At 50.7% G+C, this 16,886-nt stretch overlaps 1 protein-coding gene across 2 annotated transcripts in view; it reads left to right on the top strand.

Annotated features, from left to right (window-relative positions):
• Window positions 1-217: 217 nt before the first annotated feature.
• The window catches only part of WDR7 (WD repeat domain 7), a 36,079-nt gene continuing 19,410 nt past the window's right edge, over window positions 218-16,886 (top strand). For both annotated transcript variants that reach the window (XM_054293334.1, XM_054293332.1), the window contains exons 1-19: window positions 218-278; window positions 4,687-4,855; window positions 5,518-5,624; window positions 6,011-6,089; window positions 6,468-6,642; window positions 6,786-6,862; window positions 7,527-7,646; window positions 7,959-8,104; window positions 8,495-8,597; window positions 8,710-8,851; window positions 9,255-9,503; window positions 10,001-10,221; window positions 10,702-10,897; window positions 11,725-11,939; window positions 12,944-13,707; window positions 13,819-13,907; window positions 15,030-15,110; window positions 15,617-15,735; window positions 16,486-16,609. In XM_054293334.1, the coding sequence (XP_054149309.1) occupies window positions 4,700-4,855; window positions 5,518-5,624; window positions 6,011-6,089; window positions 6,468-6,642; window positions 6,786-6,862; window positions 7,527-7,646; window positions 7,959-8,104; window positions 8,495-8,597; window positions 8,710-8,851; window positions 9,255-9,503; window positions 10,001-10,221; window positions 10,702-10,897; window positions 11,725-11,939; window positions 12,944-13,707; window positions 13,819-13,907; window positions 15,030-15,110; window positions 15,617-15,735; window positions 16,486-16,609 (3,163 nt within the window). In that variant the 5' untranslated portion in view covers window positions 218-278; window positions 4,687-4,699. The remainder of the gene's footprint in view (window positions 279-4,686; window positions 4,856-5,517; window positions 5,625-6,010; window positions 6,090-6,467; window positions 6,643-6,785; window positions 6,863-7,526; window positions 7,647-7,958; window positions 8,105-8,494; window positions 8,598-8,709; window positions 8,852-9,254; window positions 9,504-10,000; window positions 10,222-10,701; window positions 10,898-11,724; window positions 11,940-12,943; window positions 13,708-13,818; window positions 13,908-15,029; window positions 15,111-15,616; window positions 15,736-16,485; window positions 16,610-16,886) is intronic.

Raw genomic sequence — 16,886 nt, 5'->3', positions numbered from 1 at the left:
TTACTCTCGCCTGTTGTAATTCAAAAGCCTCGCAGTAATCGCTAACCAATGAATTAATTTTTAAAGCAAGTAATCACCGGTGGGTTCCCTGCGCTCCCTCAGCGTCACCCGGCGGTTTCCACGGCGGCGGCGCTTTGCCGTCACGCGCGCCGGCCGGGGCTTTGCGCCAGCGTCACGTGACGCGCCGTCATCCGGCCGCTGCCGCACCGAGCGCGGCGGGGCCGCGGCGCCCGGGACACCTGCGGGCCGGGACGGCCCCCGGCACCGGCACCGAGCAGGTGCGACAGGGACCGGGGCGGGAGAGCGGCTCGCTGCCGGCGGGAGCGCGGGGCGAGCCCGCGGCGCTCCGCAGGCCCCGCAGCATCCCCTGCGCCGGGAGCGCTGTAGCTGCGGCAGCGGCAGGCGCGGGGACCCGGGCGGGCCGGGACCGACACCCGGCTGGGCCGGAGCCCAGGGAGCCAGGGATCCCGGGACAGCGGTAACGGAGCAGGATGGGGTTTGGGATTCCGTCAGGCCTCACCTCAAAGCGAGCACCGGGTTCTTAATGGATGGATGGAGGTTTCCATCGCTGCTAACGGAGAGGCTCCTGGCAGGAATGGATTCTCTGGGGGGTTAAATGCCTTTTAATGCCGATTTTTTGCTACCTCGCAGCCTTGCCCGGGTTTATTTCTCTTTCCCGTGCCAGAGGCGGTGCTCTTGGCACCCAGGGGTGGGATTTGGGGTGCTCCAGCTGCCTTGGATAACTGCCCTTGGTGACAGTTCGAAACAGGAAAAATTACAGTGGCTTCAGTGTGTCATCAAATTAAGCACCAGGAAAACCTGCAAGTGGCTTCCGAAGGTGTTAATTAACTCCACTCTCGTGTCCCAAATTAGTGTTTTGTTCTCTCTCTAGGTTTGGAAGCTCCTGCATACCCAGGGAAGGTGTTCTCATTGTATTCTCCCTCCCTCAATGGTCCCTTCTCTCTATCCCTAAGTAACAATTAGAAAGTCTAACCTATCATTAAATTTAAAATCATTAGATTTTCCCAAAATGCATAAATAGCCCGTTCATAGCTATGTTCTACTATTTAACACTGTTTAGTGCTATTTATTAGTATTTTGGGGGCAGATTATTGCACACAAATCCTGTGATTAATTCTTTCCTCAATGGAAATACAAATGTTTGGGAAGAGCTGCTCTGGTGTAACAGAGGTGGGGTTAGTTTTGCTTTACCTCTTCCCCCCATGGGTTTGTTTTGTTTGGGGGCTTTTCTGTAAAAATCCACAGTGTGGATTTCTGGGTAGACAGCTTGAAAAGGGTTGGAGTCTTGGATTCAGTGTTTAACTCCTTGTACTTGAAAAATCAGTTTAGCGGCTTTACTGAAATAGGAACTGATCCGGGATTAAATGTGCCTAAGTCCCACCTTCAAGCAGAGCAGTTCAAAGAGTCACTGGATTGTTCTCTCAGGTTAACACATTATTTAACTTTTTTTTTTATTCTTTTCCTCATTTAAATAACTGCTTTCTGTTAAAATACTTTTTAAAATCCTGGTTTTGGGAAGGTGTTTTTCTGCATCCCTGCATTTGTTCTGTTTATTGTACAATATTGTTATGTGTTTCCCACATCCCTGCATAGAATTTCTATATTATTTATGTTTTATTATTTGCAAGGTGTTATGTGAGAAAATTTCAGGTGAAGGAAATAAATGCAAGGATGTTGTGTGTATATCTGTGTACATGGAATAACAATAATCTGTTCCATTGTGTTTTGGGAGGAAAACCAGGATTTTGGCACTTGTGGATAGAGACAAATTTACCCCATGGAGACACAGGAGGAATTGTACTTGTGGCATCTCCATTTTGTGTTTCCAAGTTCCCTTTTCTGCAGGACCCAGAGGGTTTGGGGCAGTTCTGAGTGGTGGGAATTGGTGTGCAGCGATTCCCTGCCTGCTTTTGGGCCCCTTTGGCGCTGGGGCAGTGCTGATTTGCTCCTGTACTTTGTCATCACTGATGTCAAAAAATGGAATTATTGATTGTTTTCAGACAAAAAGGCATTTTGGTGCTGCCAGGGGCTGCACTTGGTGTGTGCTGGGGCTGGGCTCTGGAACCCAAATTCCTGGGGAATTAGGATGTGGCTTTTCCTGAAAAGGAAGTTTTTTATGAAGGCCTTGCGTTGCCACAGTCACAAACTAGAAGGAAAGAGGTAGTTTTGTTTTTCCTCTCTCTCCCAGAGCCTTGCTGTGAAATACTCTGAGACCTGGGCTTGAAATGGGACTGTCAGGGGGTTGGTAATGTGGTTTCTGCATGGAAAATCCCAAATCTCTTAGGGTTAGTTGTGTGTTAGTGCTCTTGTATGTTGCAATGCCCTCCTGTATGTGCCTTTTGAAAATTCCCTTTATTCAGAGTGGGGTGGGTAGGAAGTGTTCAGAAGTGGCTCTAAATGCAGAATTGTTAAATACGTGATATCAAGCAGCAATGCTGGCCCCTAGCAGGGGACTTTCTGTATTTTATTAAAAATGCAGCTGTTTTGGAGAGCCCTGTGACACAGGAACACTGTGACTTGTTCCCTGAACTGGGAGCCGTGGGAAGGGGTTTTTGTGTTGCTCACTGGTGTTTTTCAGCTCTGCTTTAGTCATTTCTGGTTTGTTTCCTCACAAAAATTGAGTGGGTATTTATGTTTGTGTGGGTGGTTTTGTTCTTGTTATATTTGCATTTTGGTCTGTTGCATCTGGACACTTTATTCCTGCTTTTATTCCATTTTTATGATGATTTCCCTGCAAATGAAGCCTGCTTTAATTGTAGCTCTTGGTTTGTTTAAAATGCTGAATTAATTTCTCTTTCTGTGTTGTGATGGTCCAGACAGAGCAATTGATCCAGCATTGCATAACAATTAACTCTGCAGGGCCAGGTGTGGTTTGCAGTGTGCAGAAAGCCTGGATTTTTGCTCTTTATTGATCCTGACCATTACACTCGAGCTTTAATTAAATAGCTTTTAATGAAGAGGGGCCAGTGGGCTGCCCGAAATGAGCTGCTTGCCTGGGAAGGGTCATTTGGCGTGATCTCAGTGATTTGGTGATGTGGATTTTGTGGAAACCCCAGAGTTGATCCCTGCCTTGCCAGGAGCCTCCCGGGAGCCGTGTGTAATCCTTAGCCATTCATTACCCTGCCCTGGCTCGCTCCCTTCCCCCTTTTTCCACAGACACAGTCACGTTCCAGTTCCCTGGCTGCCCAGGGTGGCAGCGCTCATCACATGGAGTAACAACTCCTGTGCTTTTACACGCATGAGAAATGACAGGGATTCCTGTTGGAATGGATAGGGCCGCTGGCACAGGTTGTGCAGCTCAGAGTGACCCTAATTTTTCTGTCATAACTCAGATTTATTCCCTCTGAAGTGCTGTGAAACAGGTTTACAGACCCATGAAAACTCAAGGTAGGAGAACGTGTATATAGCTATAAAAAATCCACAAAACCACACATATTTCATACTCCTCTAAATCAGAGCTCTGCTTTGAGCCGGGGTGAGTTCAGAGCATAAACCTCCACAAGATAATCCACAAGGAGTGTTTGGTTATTAATTTAACAGGACCTTTTCACCGATAAGAAAACCTCCATTCTAACAGCATGAGCAGGCTGGGAATGTTGCTACCACAAACAGAGGGTTGTTGTGGGGTTTAAATCTTGTGCAAACTCAAGTGGGTTTTATTGCCACAACTTGAGTTGCTATTCCCAGTCATTGAGACCATTTTGGCCCAGGGACAACTGAAATTCCACTGTGTTTTTTGTGTCAATATGTTCAGAATATCCGAAATGTTGCTGTAAAGGTAGTGCTGGACCCATTTCCTGCTGGAGAGTGGCCAGCATCCAGTTTGTCAGTGGATTATACAAGGTTGATTTCACCTAAGGCAGGATATTCCATATTCCAATATGAATGTCTGTGTAGCAGGGACATAACAACATCAGGGGTACAAAAACTGCTTCAGCCTCAGAGTTTAAAACATTTGTAACTTCAAAATTACTCTAGAAAGAGGGATTTGGGCAAAAGTCCTTGTGTGCACAGGGATGTGCTGTTTGGCCCCCAATTTTTACTCCTTTCCCTTTTGGTTTAAAGGATAATATTTTGGATTTTGGCAGACTGCAGCCTTCCCCCCCCACACCCTCATAAATTAAATAAACAGCAAAATTGTCTCATACCAGGGGGATCATGTCTGTCTGTCCGTCTGCTGCTGCCCATCTGCTGCATCCTGGGACCTCCCAAATGTGAGGGGAAAATGGTGGCAAACATGAGGGGACAGAATGGCAAAGATGGGAGGGGACAAGATGGCAGAAACATGAGGGGAAAAGATGGCAAAAACATGAGGGAAAAAGAGCAGGGAACATGAGGGAAAAAGAGCAGGGAATGTGAGGGGAAAAGATGGCAAAAACATGAGGGAAAAAGAGCAGGGAATGTGAGGGAAAAAGAGCAGGGAACATGAGGGAAAAAGAGCAGGGAATTGTGAGGGGGAAAGGGCGGAAAACCTGAGGGGAAAAGAGCGGGAAACCTGAGGGGAAAAAGAGCACGGAACATGAGGGGAAAAGGTTGGGAACTATGAGGGGACAGAACAGCAGAGACAGGAAGAGACAGGATAGTAGAAACATGAGGGGAAAAGATGGCAGGCACCTGAGGGCAGGGAGCAGGCCTTGCTGATGCTGTCGCGCTGTTGGGTTGCAGGCGCGCGGTGGCCATGGCCGGGAACAGCCTGGTGCTGCCCATCGTGCTGTGGGGCCGGCGCGCCCCCACGCACTGCGTGTCCTCCCTGCTGCTCGTCGACGGCTCCGTCATCGTCACCGGCTGCCACGACGGGCAGATCTGCCTCTGGGACCTGGCTCCTGACCTGCAGGTGATGCAGCACCGTTCCCCCAGGCTGTGCTCCCTGTCCCCGTGCTGCCGCTCTGCCCTGCCCACAGCACTGTCACAGGTTACACAGAGGGGGTTTGCCTCTTGGGCTTCCTACAGGAGCAGCACCTTGTTTAACTCGATCCAATTTCTTGGAGCTGCTCTAAACCAGTTGGTTTCTAATTGAGCTGTTCAATATGGTGTTGTGAAAAGGAGCTCCTTCCCGATACCCCATCTGGCAGTGGGAAGGCATTCCCCCTTTTCCTGGCACTCTATTCCCTGTCCCAAGCCCCTCTCCAGCTCTCTTGGAGCCCCTTTTGGCGCTGGAAGGGGCTCTGAGGTCTCCCCTTATTTGTGGATTTATGGGGAAAACTGTTAATGTGCAACACAATCTTTTATATTTGGCCAAACTCAATTTAAATTGAGTTGAGCCAAATTCAGCTCTTGATTTGTAAATATTGAGAGGAGTTTGCAAAATGCATTTTCCCCCCAAATTCTTATTCCTGTGTGGAGCAGAAAGTCTCCCAAGATGATCCATCCACTGCTGTGTTAATTAAACATGTGTGCACATATGAATGCATATATAACACATGAAGTAGGAAGCTGGGGTATGGATGTTGTGGTCATTTGTGTGATTTTGACTCCGTTTTCTTTCCCTGCTCCCAGATCAATCCCAGAGCTCTGCTCTTTGGTCATACAGCCTCAGTTACTTGTTTATCCAAGGCCTCAGCTTCCAGTGAAAAGCAATATATAGTGAGTGCATCAGAGAGTGGGTGAGTTTCTAAGTGTTTGTTATGTGCAATAATGGGAACTTGTGCCCAGTTTATCCATATATTCAATGCTGTGTTTGAATTTTATCCTCGAGATAAAATTCCTCAGCAAATACATTTACTTTTTGATTGGTTTTATATATTAATCAGAGAGCAGCAGTTAAATGGTAAAAGCATGTAGGAGGGGGTAATAGCTGCTCAGGTTCTGTAATTTATTCTCACAGGGAATAGGAGGTTGTGTGGATTTATGAGGACTGGAAAGTCCAGTTGATTTTGAGTTTCTCTAAATACAACTGAGCTAATCCCTGATAAATGGTTCCAGTGAAGTCCCCCCAGTGTGAAGGGTTTGAAGTGCCTGTTTTCCACGTGGTGTTTTCCCTGTGTTCCAGGGAGATGTGCCTGTGGGATGTGAATGATGGGAGGTGCATCGAGTTCACCAAGCTGGCCTGTGCACACACGGGCATCCAGGTGAGCACTGGGAGCACTGGCAGGGAGGGGAGCGTGCTCTGCAGGCAGCAGGGTGGGTTTGGGAGCACACCTCGGGGCCAGGATGGGTTTGGGAGCACACCTCGGGGCCAGGATGGGTTTGGGAACACACCTCGGGGCCAGGATGGGTTTGGGAGCACACCTCGGGGCCAGGATGGGTTTGGGAACACACCTCGGGGCCAGGATGGGTTTGGGAACACACCTCGGGGCCAGGATGGGTTTGGGAGCACACCTCAGGGCCAGGATGGGTTTGGGAGCACACCTCGGGGCCAGGATGGGTTTGGGAACACACCTCGGGGCCAGGATGGGTTAATCCTGTCCTGCACAGATTCTAACCCCTGTTTGCTCCCATCTCTGCAGTTTTATCAGTTCACAGTTGGCACGCAGAGGGAAGGGAGGCTCCTGTGCCATGGACACTACCCTGAAATTCTGGTGGTGGATGCAACCAGCCTGGAGGTTCTCTACTCTCTGATATCCAAGATCTCTCCCGACTGGATCAGCTCCATGACCGTCATCCGCTCCAACAGGACACAAGGTGATTGTTTCTCGTGGCAGGCACAGCTCCCACCGTCCCACGGCATCCAGCCTGGCCTTGGGCACTGCCAGGGGCAGCCCCAGCTTCCCTGGGAGTCCAGGTGGGGAGCTGTCCGTGCCTCAGGCTCACTGTGTGTTTCCCAGAGGACACTGTGGTGGCCGTGTCCGTGACTGGCATCCTCAAGGTCTGGATCATCACCTCGGAGGTCAGTCGCATGCAGGTAGGCACAGGCTGCTGCAGTAGTGGCACTTCTGCTGGGATGGAGGGTTCTGTCCCTCATATTCTGCTGCTGATAGCCTTTTTCCTATTCCAGTGGAAAATAACTGACTGGAGTTTCCTTTACTGGTTTAAGTTGCCACCAGAATTCCTAATACTTCTCAGAGAACTGATTTCCAAATGAAGTGTAGGATTATGTCCAATTTTCCCAACTCTGTTTTTTATTTGTACCATGTAGTAATTTGGGTTAATGTTTTGCTGAGCCGACCATACAATTTTTGGGAATATTCATTATATGGCATTATCTCCAGCTCCCTGTTATTTGCTATTTCCTGGGTACTAATGAATAAAAAGTTTTAAAGGAGATTTGCCCCAGATCTTAGGGGCAAATCAAGGTTTTCTTCAGGGAAACCTCTTGTAAAATGCATTTATCAGCTAAGGAAAAAATCACCTTGTCTTTGGGAGTGGGATGTGCTTCCCTGCTGCAAGGTCAGCAGCACTAATCTGGGGAACGTGGGGATTAGGGCGCAGAGGGGACACCACGTGCTCTGCAGATCTGCTTAGGAGAGGCACGGAATAAACCTGCTGCAGGGTGTGGGTGTTCCCCTGGCCCCTGCAGGAGGGCCTGGCAGGGAGCAGGGGCTGAGGGCTGGCTCTGTGTGCCCCAGGACACCGCGCCGGTGTTTGAGGAGGAGTCCAAGCCCATCTACTGCGAGAACTGCCAGAGCATCTCCTTCTGCGCCTTCACGCAGCGCTCGCTCCTCGTCGTGTGCTCCAAGTACTGGAGGGTAAGGCACAGCCCCTCCCTCAGGAACCCCATTGAACCTCATGGAGCTCCCATGTCTTAATCCAAGTCTCTTCAGTGTACCCCTACACTGAAATACTCAAATATTCACTGTAAATATATATCTATTTAATGTGTTCCTAGATATTTAACCCAAATCTCTGCCCGTGGTGAGGTTTGGAACAAGATGGCCCTAAATGGCTTTAACAACCCAAACCATTCCATGATTCTGTGATACTGAACCCAAAACCAGCTGCTCCCTGGGCATTTTAATGTTTTATTAATTGGTTAATAACCAGACTTTGTTTCCTCTCAGGTCTTTGATGCTGGAGATTATTCCCTCTTATGTTCAGTGCCCAGTGAAAACGAGCAGACCTGGACTGGTGGGGACTTTGTGGCAGCTGATAAAGTGATTGTATGGACAGAGGATGGACAGAGTTTCATCTATAAATTACCAGCTAGGTACTCAACAGAAAAATACCCCCTTTGTTTAATTTTGGATTGATTTGAATTTAGTTTTTTGAAGAGCTACTGAAATATTGGTCCAGTAAGGGAAGATGTGTAAATATAAAGCTATAAAATTAATTCAAAATTTGGCATCAAAGCAGTTAAGAATGACAGGAATAAAATCAAAGACTTTCCTTCTGATATCTTCATGGTGTGATTGTTCTGGGTAGTGACAGTGTTTTATCTTGGGTATTCCCACATAAATCATGTGGGAACTCCTTCCTTGCCCTCACGTGATCAGAGCCTGAGGATGGGAGCAGCCCCCATGTCCTGCTGTGGGAATCACTCTTTAAATGCAAGGAGTGTTATTAATATAAATGTATTATGTCCTTTCTGTGCTCCCAGCTGCCTCCCAGCCAGCGATTCGTTCCGCAGGGATGTGGGGAAGGCAGTGGAGAACCTGATCCCACCGTTGCTGTACAGCGTGTTGGACAGAGCAGAGAAACAGGTACATCTCTTTAGGGGCTGAGTTGGGTTTGTCCTGCTTTGAAAGGAGGGAAGCTTGGAGCTGGGCACGTGCTTTGTGCCTGCTCTGAGCTGGTTCCTTATCTTTCCAACAGCTCCTGATATGCCCTCCAGTGACTCGCTTCTTCTGTGGCCAGAGGGAGTTCTCCTACAGGCTCCTGATCCAAGGGGACTCCTCGGGGAGGCTGTGCATTTGGAGCGTGCCCGACAGCCTGGACCAGCAGGAGGGTGCAAAAGGTGCCTCGGTCATGCCAGAGCTTGGTGCTTTCTGTGTGTTTGTGCTGGATGAGGGTGCAAAAGGTGCCTCGGTCATGCCAGAGCTTGGTGCTTTCTGTGTGTTTGTGCTGGATGAGGGTGCAAAAGGTGCCTCGGTCATAGCCAGAGCTTGGTGCTTTCTGCGTGTTTGTGCTGGGTAAAGCTATGCTGGTTCTCCCACAGATCACAAAGTTGGGGTTTAATTGTTACCTCCTTGCAGGAATTGTAACTTCACCTTACCAGATATGCTCAAAATCTTAATTAGCATTACTGTAGTGACTCCATTCCCAGTAGAGAATCCCACAGTGGGCTGGGGAGACGTTAACCACCCAATTGCATCTCGTAGCCCCTCCCAGCTCATCCCTGTATTCCCCTCCTGTCCCAGGCCTGCCGGCAGCCACGTCCAGGTCCCTGCAGGAGGCCTTTGACCAGCTGAGCCCGCGGCCCGCGGGCATCATCGACCAGCTGAGCATGGTGGCCAACGCCAGCGAGCCCCTGCGCGTCACCGCCAGCGTCTACATGCCGGCCCACGGGCGCCTGGTGTGCGGCCGCGAGGACGGCAGCATCGTCATCGTGCCCGCCACGCAGACCGCCATCGTGCAGCTGCTGCAGGGCGAGCACATGCTGCGCCGAGGTACGGCCGTGCACGGCTGGGAATGCACCAGCCCCACAGACCTGCTGCCATCGTGCAGCTGCTGCAGGGCGAGCACCAAGATACAGCATGCAGGAGCAGCAGGAACCCCACAAACCTGCTGTGCCCTCTGTGCTGGCAGTCCCTGCAGCTGCCCAGCCAGGAGAGGTCAGTTTGGGGGTTTCTGCAGGGCTTTTGAGGTGCAGGAGCAGAGATAAGGTGAGAGAGCATCTCTGCTGCTGCATCTCAAAACCCCCTGCAGCACAATCATGTGCTGTCCAGGATTGTTCCAGGGTGCTGATGTTCCAGTATAAATCTCAGTGGGGAAACCTGCCAGGGTTCCTGGTGGGATCCCTGTGCTGTGCTTGGGTGTGTGGGTTCCATGTGACATTACCTTCATAGTTTGGGGTCTGAGTGCAGAACAGACACTTGAAATAGAGATTCAGTTGTCTGTTGAATCTCTATTTCCCTCTCTTTCCTGTGCTTTTGTCCCCTGGCAGGCTGGCCCCCTCACAGGACGCTGCGAGGCCACCGGAACAAGGTGACGTGCCTGCTGTACCCTCACCAGGTGTCCTCCCGCTACGACCAGAGGTACCTCATCTCGGGAGGGGTGGACTTCTCCGTCATCATCTGGGACATCTTCTCGGGAGAGATGAAACATATCTTCTGTGTGCACGGCGGAGAGATCACCCAGCTGCTGGTTCCACCAGAAAACTGCAGTGTGAGTGCTCCAGGACAACCCTCAGTGCTCCTCGAGAGTGGGAATGCAACAAGGAATGCTGGGGATGCATCACTGACCCAGTCTGCAAGAGATTCACAAAGAGGAGCTTGGTTATTCTGTCATTTATGGGTTTTCCACCATGTTTTAATTCTGTAAAGGGTTGAAAATAGGGGCTTTATTAAACCTATTAAAAATAGGGTTTAGAGACAATCTTGCCTCTTGAAACTTAATAAATAGAATTTAATGAACAAAGTGACATTGACTGAAAACTCTGCGGTTTGCTTAGCAGAATGGGGTTTAATACCCATTTTCTCTTCATAATGGGAATCTCTGGTCAGGGAATTCTGTTCCCAGTGACCCCAGTGAGTTTTAAACAGTGGTGTAGATGCCTAAGTTTGGTCACCCTGCTCAGCCCAGTGGGATAAAGGTTTCAACACCAACTCTGCACGATGATTAATGTGTTTCTCTTTCCCTCCCCAGGCCCGAGTGCAGCACTGTGTGTGCTCTGTGGCCAGCGATCACTCGGTGGGGCTGCTGAGCCTCAGGGAGAAGAAGTGCATCATGCTGGCGTCCCGGCACCTGTTCCCCATCCAGGTGATCAAGTGGAGGCCAGCTGATGACTACCTGGTGGTGGGCTGCTCCGACGGCTCCGTGTACGTCTGGCAGATGGACACCGGTGAGCTCAGACATCCTGATTCCTTTTCACGGATAGAAATACGGATCTGAAATATAGAAATATAGATCTGCTCTTAGAGCTGTCAGAGCTGACTGAGGGACGTAGGGGTGATGGGGGTAGGATGGAGACCAGAGGTCTCTGGAGCCAGGTCATGGGGTTTATTGCAAAGGGCCCTGCTGGGAGCTGCCAGCACAGCTCAGAGCAGGCCCCAGAGAAGTAAAGAGAGTGGGAAAGAGGATGAGAGAGCGAGGTTCCCATTACAATACCATAAATCTTCTTCTGTGCTGAATATTCTAATTCTCACTAGTACAATACACAAATCCTACAGCATTTGCATACAGCCTATAAGAATCATTCCATTACCATGCTGTGTTACATTTTAAACCCTAAAAACTCCTCTTTGGGCCCTTCTGCCAAGCTGTAGGGGCTGCTCTGACTCTTGGACCTGCCTGCAAGCAGAGGGTGTTGTTCCATCAAAAGGGGATCACCTTCAGCCAGCCACACCATTGTTTTTCCGTTGTTCAGTAACTAAAGGATCTCAAAGCTTGCTTTCATTTCAATCTCCCTAATAGTTCCCATATTCTCACAATCTTTTGCCTGCCAATCGTATGTATAAGGCTTTCCTGTTTCACCTTCCCCAGCAGAGGGAGAATTCAAACACTTTGGCACATTTCTGTTAGGAGCTTCGCACTGGGGGTTTGTGACCCTCATGGGAACAGGGAATTCCATCCTTTCAGAGCCCAGCTGAAGCACAGAGGTTACCTGTCCCCCCCAGGTGTCCCTGCCCGTGCCACGTGGATGCTGAGCTGTCCCTGTCCCCGCTGCAGGGGCTCTGGACCGCTGTGTGATGGGGATCACGGCCGTGGAGATCCTGAGCGCGTGTGACGAGGCCGTGCCGGCGGCCGTGGACGCGCTCAGCCACCCCGCCGTCAACCTGAAGCAGGCCATGACCCGCCGCAGCCTGGCCGCCCTCAAGAACGTGGCCCACCAGAAGCTGCAGACCCTGGCCACCAACCTGCTGGCCTCCGAGGCCTCCGACAAGGTGTGTGGGCTGTGTTCATAAAAAGAGCTGAAATACGGGAAGTTTCTGTCGTTTTAACCAGCAGGTTCTCAGCCAGAGCAACACAAACATGGTGCTTCCCCAGTTCGTGTTGCTGTTCGTGTCCTACTCCCTGGTTTTCTGCAGGTTGGGTTCCAGAATCTGGAATCCTGCAGTGCTTTAGGCTGGAAAAGCCCTCTAAAATGAAGTCCAAGCTTTAATCCCCCCTGCCCTGGGTTTGGCCAGCCCGTTCCATGAGGAGCTGTTCCCCATATCCAGCCCAGAGCTCCCCTGGCACAGCTTGTGGCCAGCAGAGAGCAGCAGAGCTCCATTCCCAGCTTCTCCCCGCATCCCTTTCTGTGCCTTCTGCTGGGAGAGAAATCTGTGAGGGATGCGGTGGGATCATTCCTTAGAGCACCACCAGCATGTTTCCATTAAAAAAATGTCTGCTCAGGGTCTCTGCTGCTGCTGCTGCTGGATCCAGGCAGAACTGGGAATGTTGCATTTGTTCCTGCAGGGTTTTATGTGTGGGCTCCTCATGCAGTGAGGGTGCTGGGAATGAAGGGCTTAGGGAGATTATTGCTTCAAAGCTGATGATCATGTTCTGGTTTCCAGTCTCCTTTCTGGCATGCTTCAGCTTTTTTCCCTTCATTCCCTGCCTCCTCCCTTTTTTCCCCTTGGGAGGAAGAAGATGGACTGAAGGGGAGTGACCAAGGGGTGCAGCAATTGCAGGTCTGGGTGACTCTGAGCAGCTGCTTTCCCAAAGCCGTACATTGATTCCATAGTTCACCCTCCAAATATTGAATGTGTTTTAAGCTTAATAACAACATTGCTGTTGCTTGGAACACAACTACACTGTCCCAGGGTTCAGGAGAAGGAGGTGTGAGCTTGTGTCTCTCCTGGAGAGCTCTGTTTATGTACGAACACCTGGCAGTGGGGTTTCTGTGGGTAGTGGGTGTGTTTCAGACCCGGCTCTGTGGTGAATTCCCTCTGCCCTGCTGTTCCAGGGGAATTTGCCCAAGTACTCGCACAACTCGCTGATGGTGCAGGCCATCAAGACGAACGTGACGGACCCGGACGTGCACGTGCTGTTCTTCGACGTGGAGGCGCTGATCATCCAGCTGCTGACGGAGGAGGCGGCGCGGCCCAGCGCGGGCGCCGCGTCCCCGGAGAGCGCGCAGAGAGCGCCCGGCGCCGCCGACAAGGGCGGCTCCTTCCTGGCCGGCAAGCGCGCCGCCGTGCTCTTCCAGCAGGTCAAGGAGACCATCAAGGAGAACATCAAGGAGCACCTGCTGGACGACGAGGACGAGGATGAGGAGGCGGCGAGGCAGAGGAGGGAGGACGGCGACCCGGAGTACCGCTCCAGCAAGTCCAAGCCGCTGACTCTGCTGGAGTACAACCTGACCATGGACACGGCCAAGCTCTTCATGTCCTGCCTGCACGCCTGGGGGCTCAACTCGGTGCTGGACGAGCTGTGCCTGGAGCGCCTGGGCATGCTGAAGCCGCACTGCTCCGTGTCCTTCGGCCTCCTGTCGCGGGGCGGCCACATGTCCCTGATGCTGCCCGGCTACAACCAGCCCGTGGGCAGGGCGGCCCTGCAGGAGCCGGGCAGGAAGATGTCGGTGACAGAGGGCCTGGGCAAGGGCACCTACGGCGTGTCACGGGCCGTCACCACGCAGCACCTGCTGTCCGTCATCTCGCTGGCCAACACGCTCATGAGCATGACCAACGCCACCTTCATCGGGGAGCACATGAAGAAAGGGCCCAGCAGGTGGGGGAGCGCTGCCGTGGCCTGGCAGAGCCCTCTGGGGTGCAGGGTTTGGTGCGGTTTGGTTGTTGGTGGGTGGGTGCATGGATGCCATTGATGTGTGTCTCCATCTAGGCCACCCCGGCCGGGCACCCCCGAGATGGCCAAGGTGAAGCCGCCCCCTCCCGTGGCCAGCCATGCGGCACAGGGGCAAATCAAACAAGGTAAAACCGCTTTTTTTGCTACCCTCGATTCTGTTATTGCAGCTCATTACACTGAGTTTAACCCCTTGTTACCAAGAAATTACTGCATGGGAGGACACAGTAATGCAGTGTTAATGTCCATGAAATTACTGGGGCTTAGGACTGGTTTAGGAGCCAGTACAAGATGCTGATTCTGCCTTGACACCATCATTCCTGTTTCAAGTGCTCCCACACATTCTGAGGAGGCCTTAAAGCCTGGAGCTCAAGGCTCTGCAGACTCATCCCAAAGTGTTCCTGTGGCAATGGTCCCAGCTCGGTGCTTGGCTGGTTGGAGCTCCTCACGTTGGAACAGAGTGAGCAACTCCAGCAAAGCCAGGCTAAAAACTCTGGAGTGAGGCTTTAGTTTCAGCCTGGGTGGGTTTGTGCAGCTATCATTTCTGGTTTCCCTAAATTTGATGCAAGTGGGGTGGGAAGGCGTTTGCCCCAGCCACTCTGTGCCCCCCGCCCTGGTGGGGTGGAAGGCCTGGAGAAAAGGTTTTTGTGTCCTTCAGGCTTGCTGGCATTTCTGTGGTAAAGAGTTGCATTTTTGCCTGGAGGCCCATTTGGAATGAAGTTAAATTCAGGCAGCCCTCAGGAATTCATCCTGGACACCCTGGAGTGACAGATGGGGCAGCTCGGGCTGATTGAGGTTTATTTTTTGGCCTTTGGTGCACAGCTTCCAAATCTGTGGGAATGTGGGAAAAGCACAAGAAGCAGCAGCAAAATTCCTGGGTTTCTAACTTACAGTCAAGCAGGAAGCCAAACCAAAGCCACCTGCCTAAAATCATATTTAAAATCACTTGATTTAGATGTATTTTGGTCTTTTCAAAACATCCCAGTTTCTGTCACTGTCTCCATGTTCCTCTGCAGCTGCTTGTCTGCCTCTTCCTTCTTGGAAAACCTGGAATTCTCATTAAGTTGGTTATTATTTTGAGTTGGATATTATTTTGAAGCTGAGTTTTATGTTTAAGTTGAATATTTCAGTTGAAGATCATCCCCTTGTTTTCCATTCTCCAGTGATACTAACCTGTTTTTCTGCTGCTGCTCTCCTCACTTCCCTCTTTTTTTTCTCTCTCTCTTTTTATTTCTTCTTTCCTCTGCAAGTTGCTCCTGCTGCTGCTTCCAGCACGGAATCTGGGCACTCTGACACTTCTGCTTTCCATTCCTGTTTCTTAGTCAACGAAGGTATTTCCTTCCTCACTTTTCTACTTGGCCTTTACTTCAGCCAAAACCCCTCCTCATTGTTCTTTGATTTCTAAAATCATTTATTTGATTTCTGAGGGAATTCTTCCAAGGGTACCTGGGGTAGGTTTCCCTGTTGGCTTTTCACACCACTTAAATCTGAGTTTTGGTGTTGATGGAGATTTGAATTGAATACTGGACATACATTGAATAGAATATGGGATATTTTAATTTGAACTCTGGTTTTCTCTCCTGGTTTTACCTGCACAGAGCTGTAGTAGGAATGCACCTGGATTAAGTGTGCTGAAATAAAGAATTCAGGTGGAAAATAAGGGCAGCAATGTGCTAATAAGGATGAACTGTGCTTGGATCTGTTTGCACAAGTTTAAGCGAGGATGAGTTTGGTGTACCTGAGTGGTGCAGTGTGAGCAGAGGTGGACGTGGCTGGGCTGGATGATGCTCAGTGCCCGTGCTGGGTGATTTTTGGGGTTCATCTGTGTGCTCCCCAGGCTGGAGCCAGCTGGCTGCCATGCACTGCGTGATGCTGCCCGACCTGCTGGGGCTCGAGAAGTTCCGGCCGCCCCTGCTGGAGATGCTGGCCCGGAGGTGGCAGGATCGCTGCCTGGAGGTGAGGCCAGCCCTCTGCTTTTAATTATTATTACTATTATCATTATCATTATTATTATTTACTGTTGCTCATCATTATTTCTGCTGTTGCCATTATTATTTCAACCGCAAGAAAAAAGGATTAACGACACAAGCAGGTTTGAGTCCAACAAAGCATAATTACTTGTTAATATGAGAGTGCTTTTTTCTTTTTGTCTTTTAAATATCATGCTGCACAAGTTTAAAGTTAAATGTTTTCCAACATCCTTCTCCCTTAGTAAAAGGCCTTTAAGGGATACAGCTTGGGCAGTGCAAGGGCTGCACCTCCAATGGACTCCAGGTCACACATTTTCACACTTTTTAAAATTTTGCTCCATTTCCATACTGGGGTTCATTGTCCAATTCCATCTCCAGATTATGCAGTCCCACCCTCCCAGTTTGCTCTCCTCAATTCCCTGTTGTTTGTGCTTTATGGTACTGAAGCTGTAACACTGTCAGTGCTGGTTCTGGGCAGGAAAAGGATTGTTTACTGTGACTAAACTCTGAAGAGAACTTGCCAACACTTTATAAGAAATTCAGAGTTACACACCAATGCAGTGCAGAATGTGGAAAACAAGAAAGCTAAAACTGAAGGCATCAGAACTGTGCTTGTGCTGCAGGGGCTGCTGCTGGAGCAGTTCCCAGTTAATCCCAGTTTAGCTCTCAGGAATGGCACTAAGGCTCGGTGCCAGTGTGGTTTGTGACCCTGTGTTGGTGTTGTTGTGTCCCACAGGTGCGGGAGGCGGCGCAGGCGCTGCTGCTGGCGGAGCTGCGCAGGATCGAGCAGGCGGGCCGCAAGGAGACCATCGACACCTGGGCCCCGTACCTGCCCCAGTACATGGACAGCGTCATCTCCCGTGAGGAGCCCTGCCCTGGCACTGCCCTGCCTGGGAAACGGGGAACAGGGCCTGGGAACACCTTGGGGACAGCCATCCATCCAGGGACAGGGCCTGGGAACACCTTGGGGACAGCCATCCATCCAGGGACAGGACCTGGGAACACCTTGGGGACAGCCATCCATCCAGGGACAGGGCCTGGGAACACCTTGGGGACAGCCATCCATCCAGGGACAGGACCTGGGAACACCTTGGGGACAGCCATCCATCCAGGAACAGGGCCTGGGAACCCCTTAGG

This window comes from Melozone crissalis, unplaced genomic scaffold (assembly GCF_028551555.1).
Source record: "Melozone crissalis strain CALT ecotype California unplaced genomic scaffold, PUWL_Pcris_2 ptg000136l_1, whole genome shotgun sequence".
Taxonomy (NCBI): domain Eukaryota; kingdom Metazoa; phylum Chordata; class Aves; order Passeriformes; family Passerellidae; genus Melozone; species Melozone crissalis.
The sequence above is the reverse complement of the archived record's forward strand: the minus strand, read 5'-3'. Positions and strand labels throughout refer to the sequence as shown.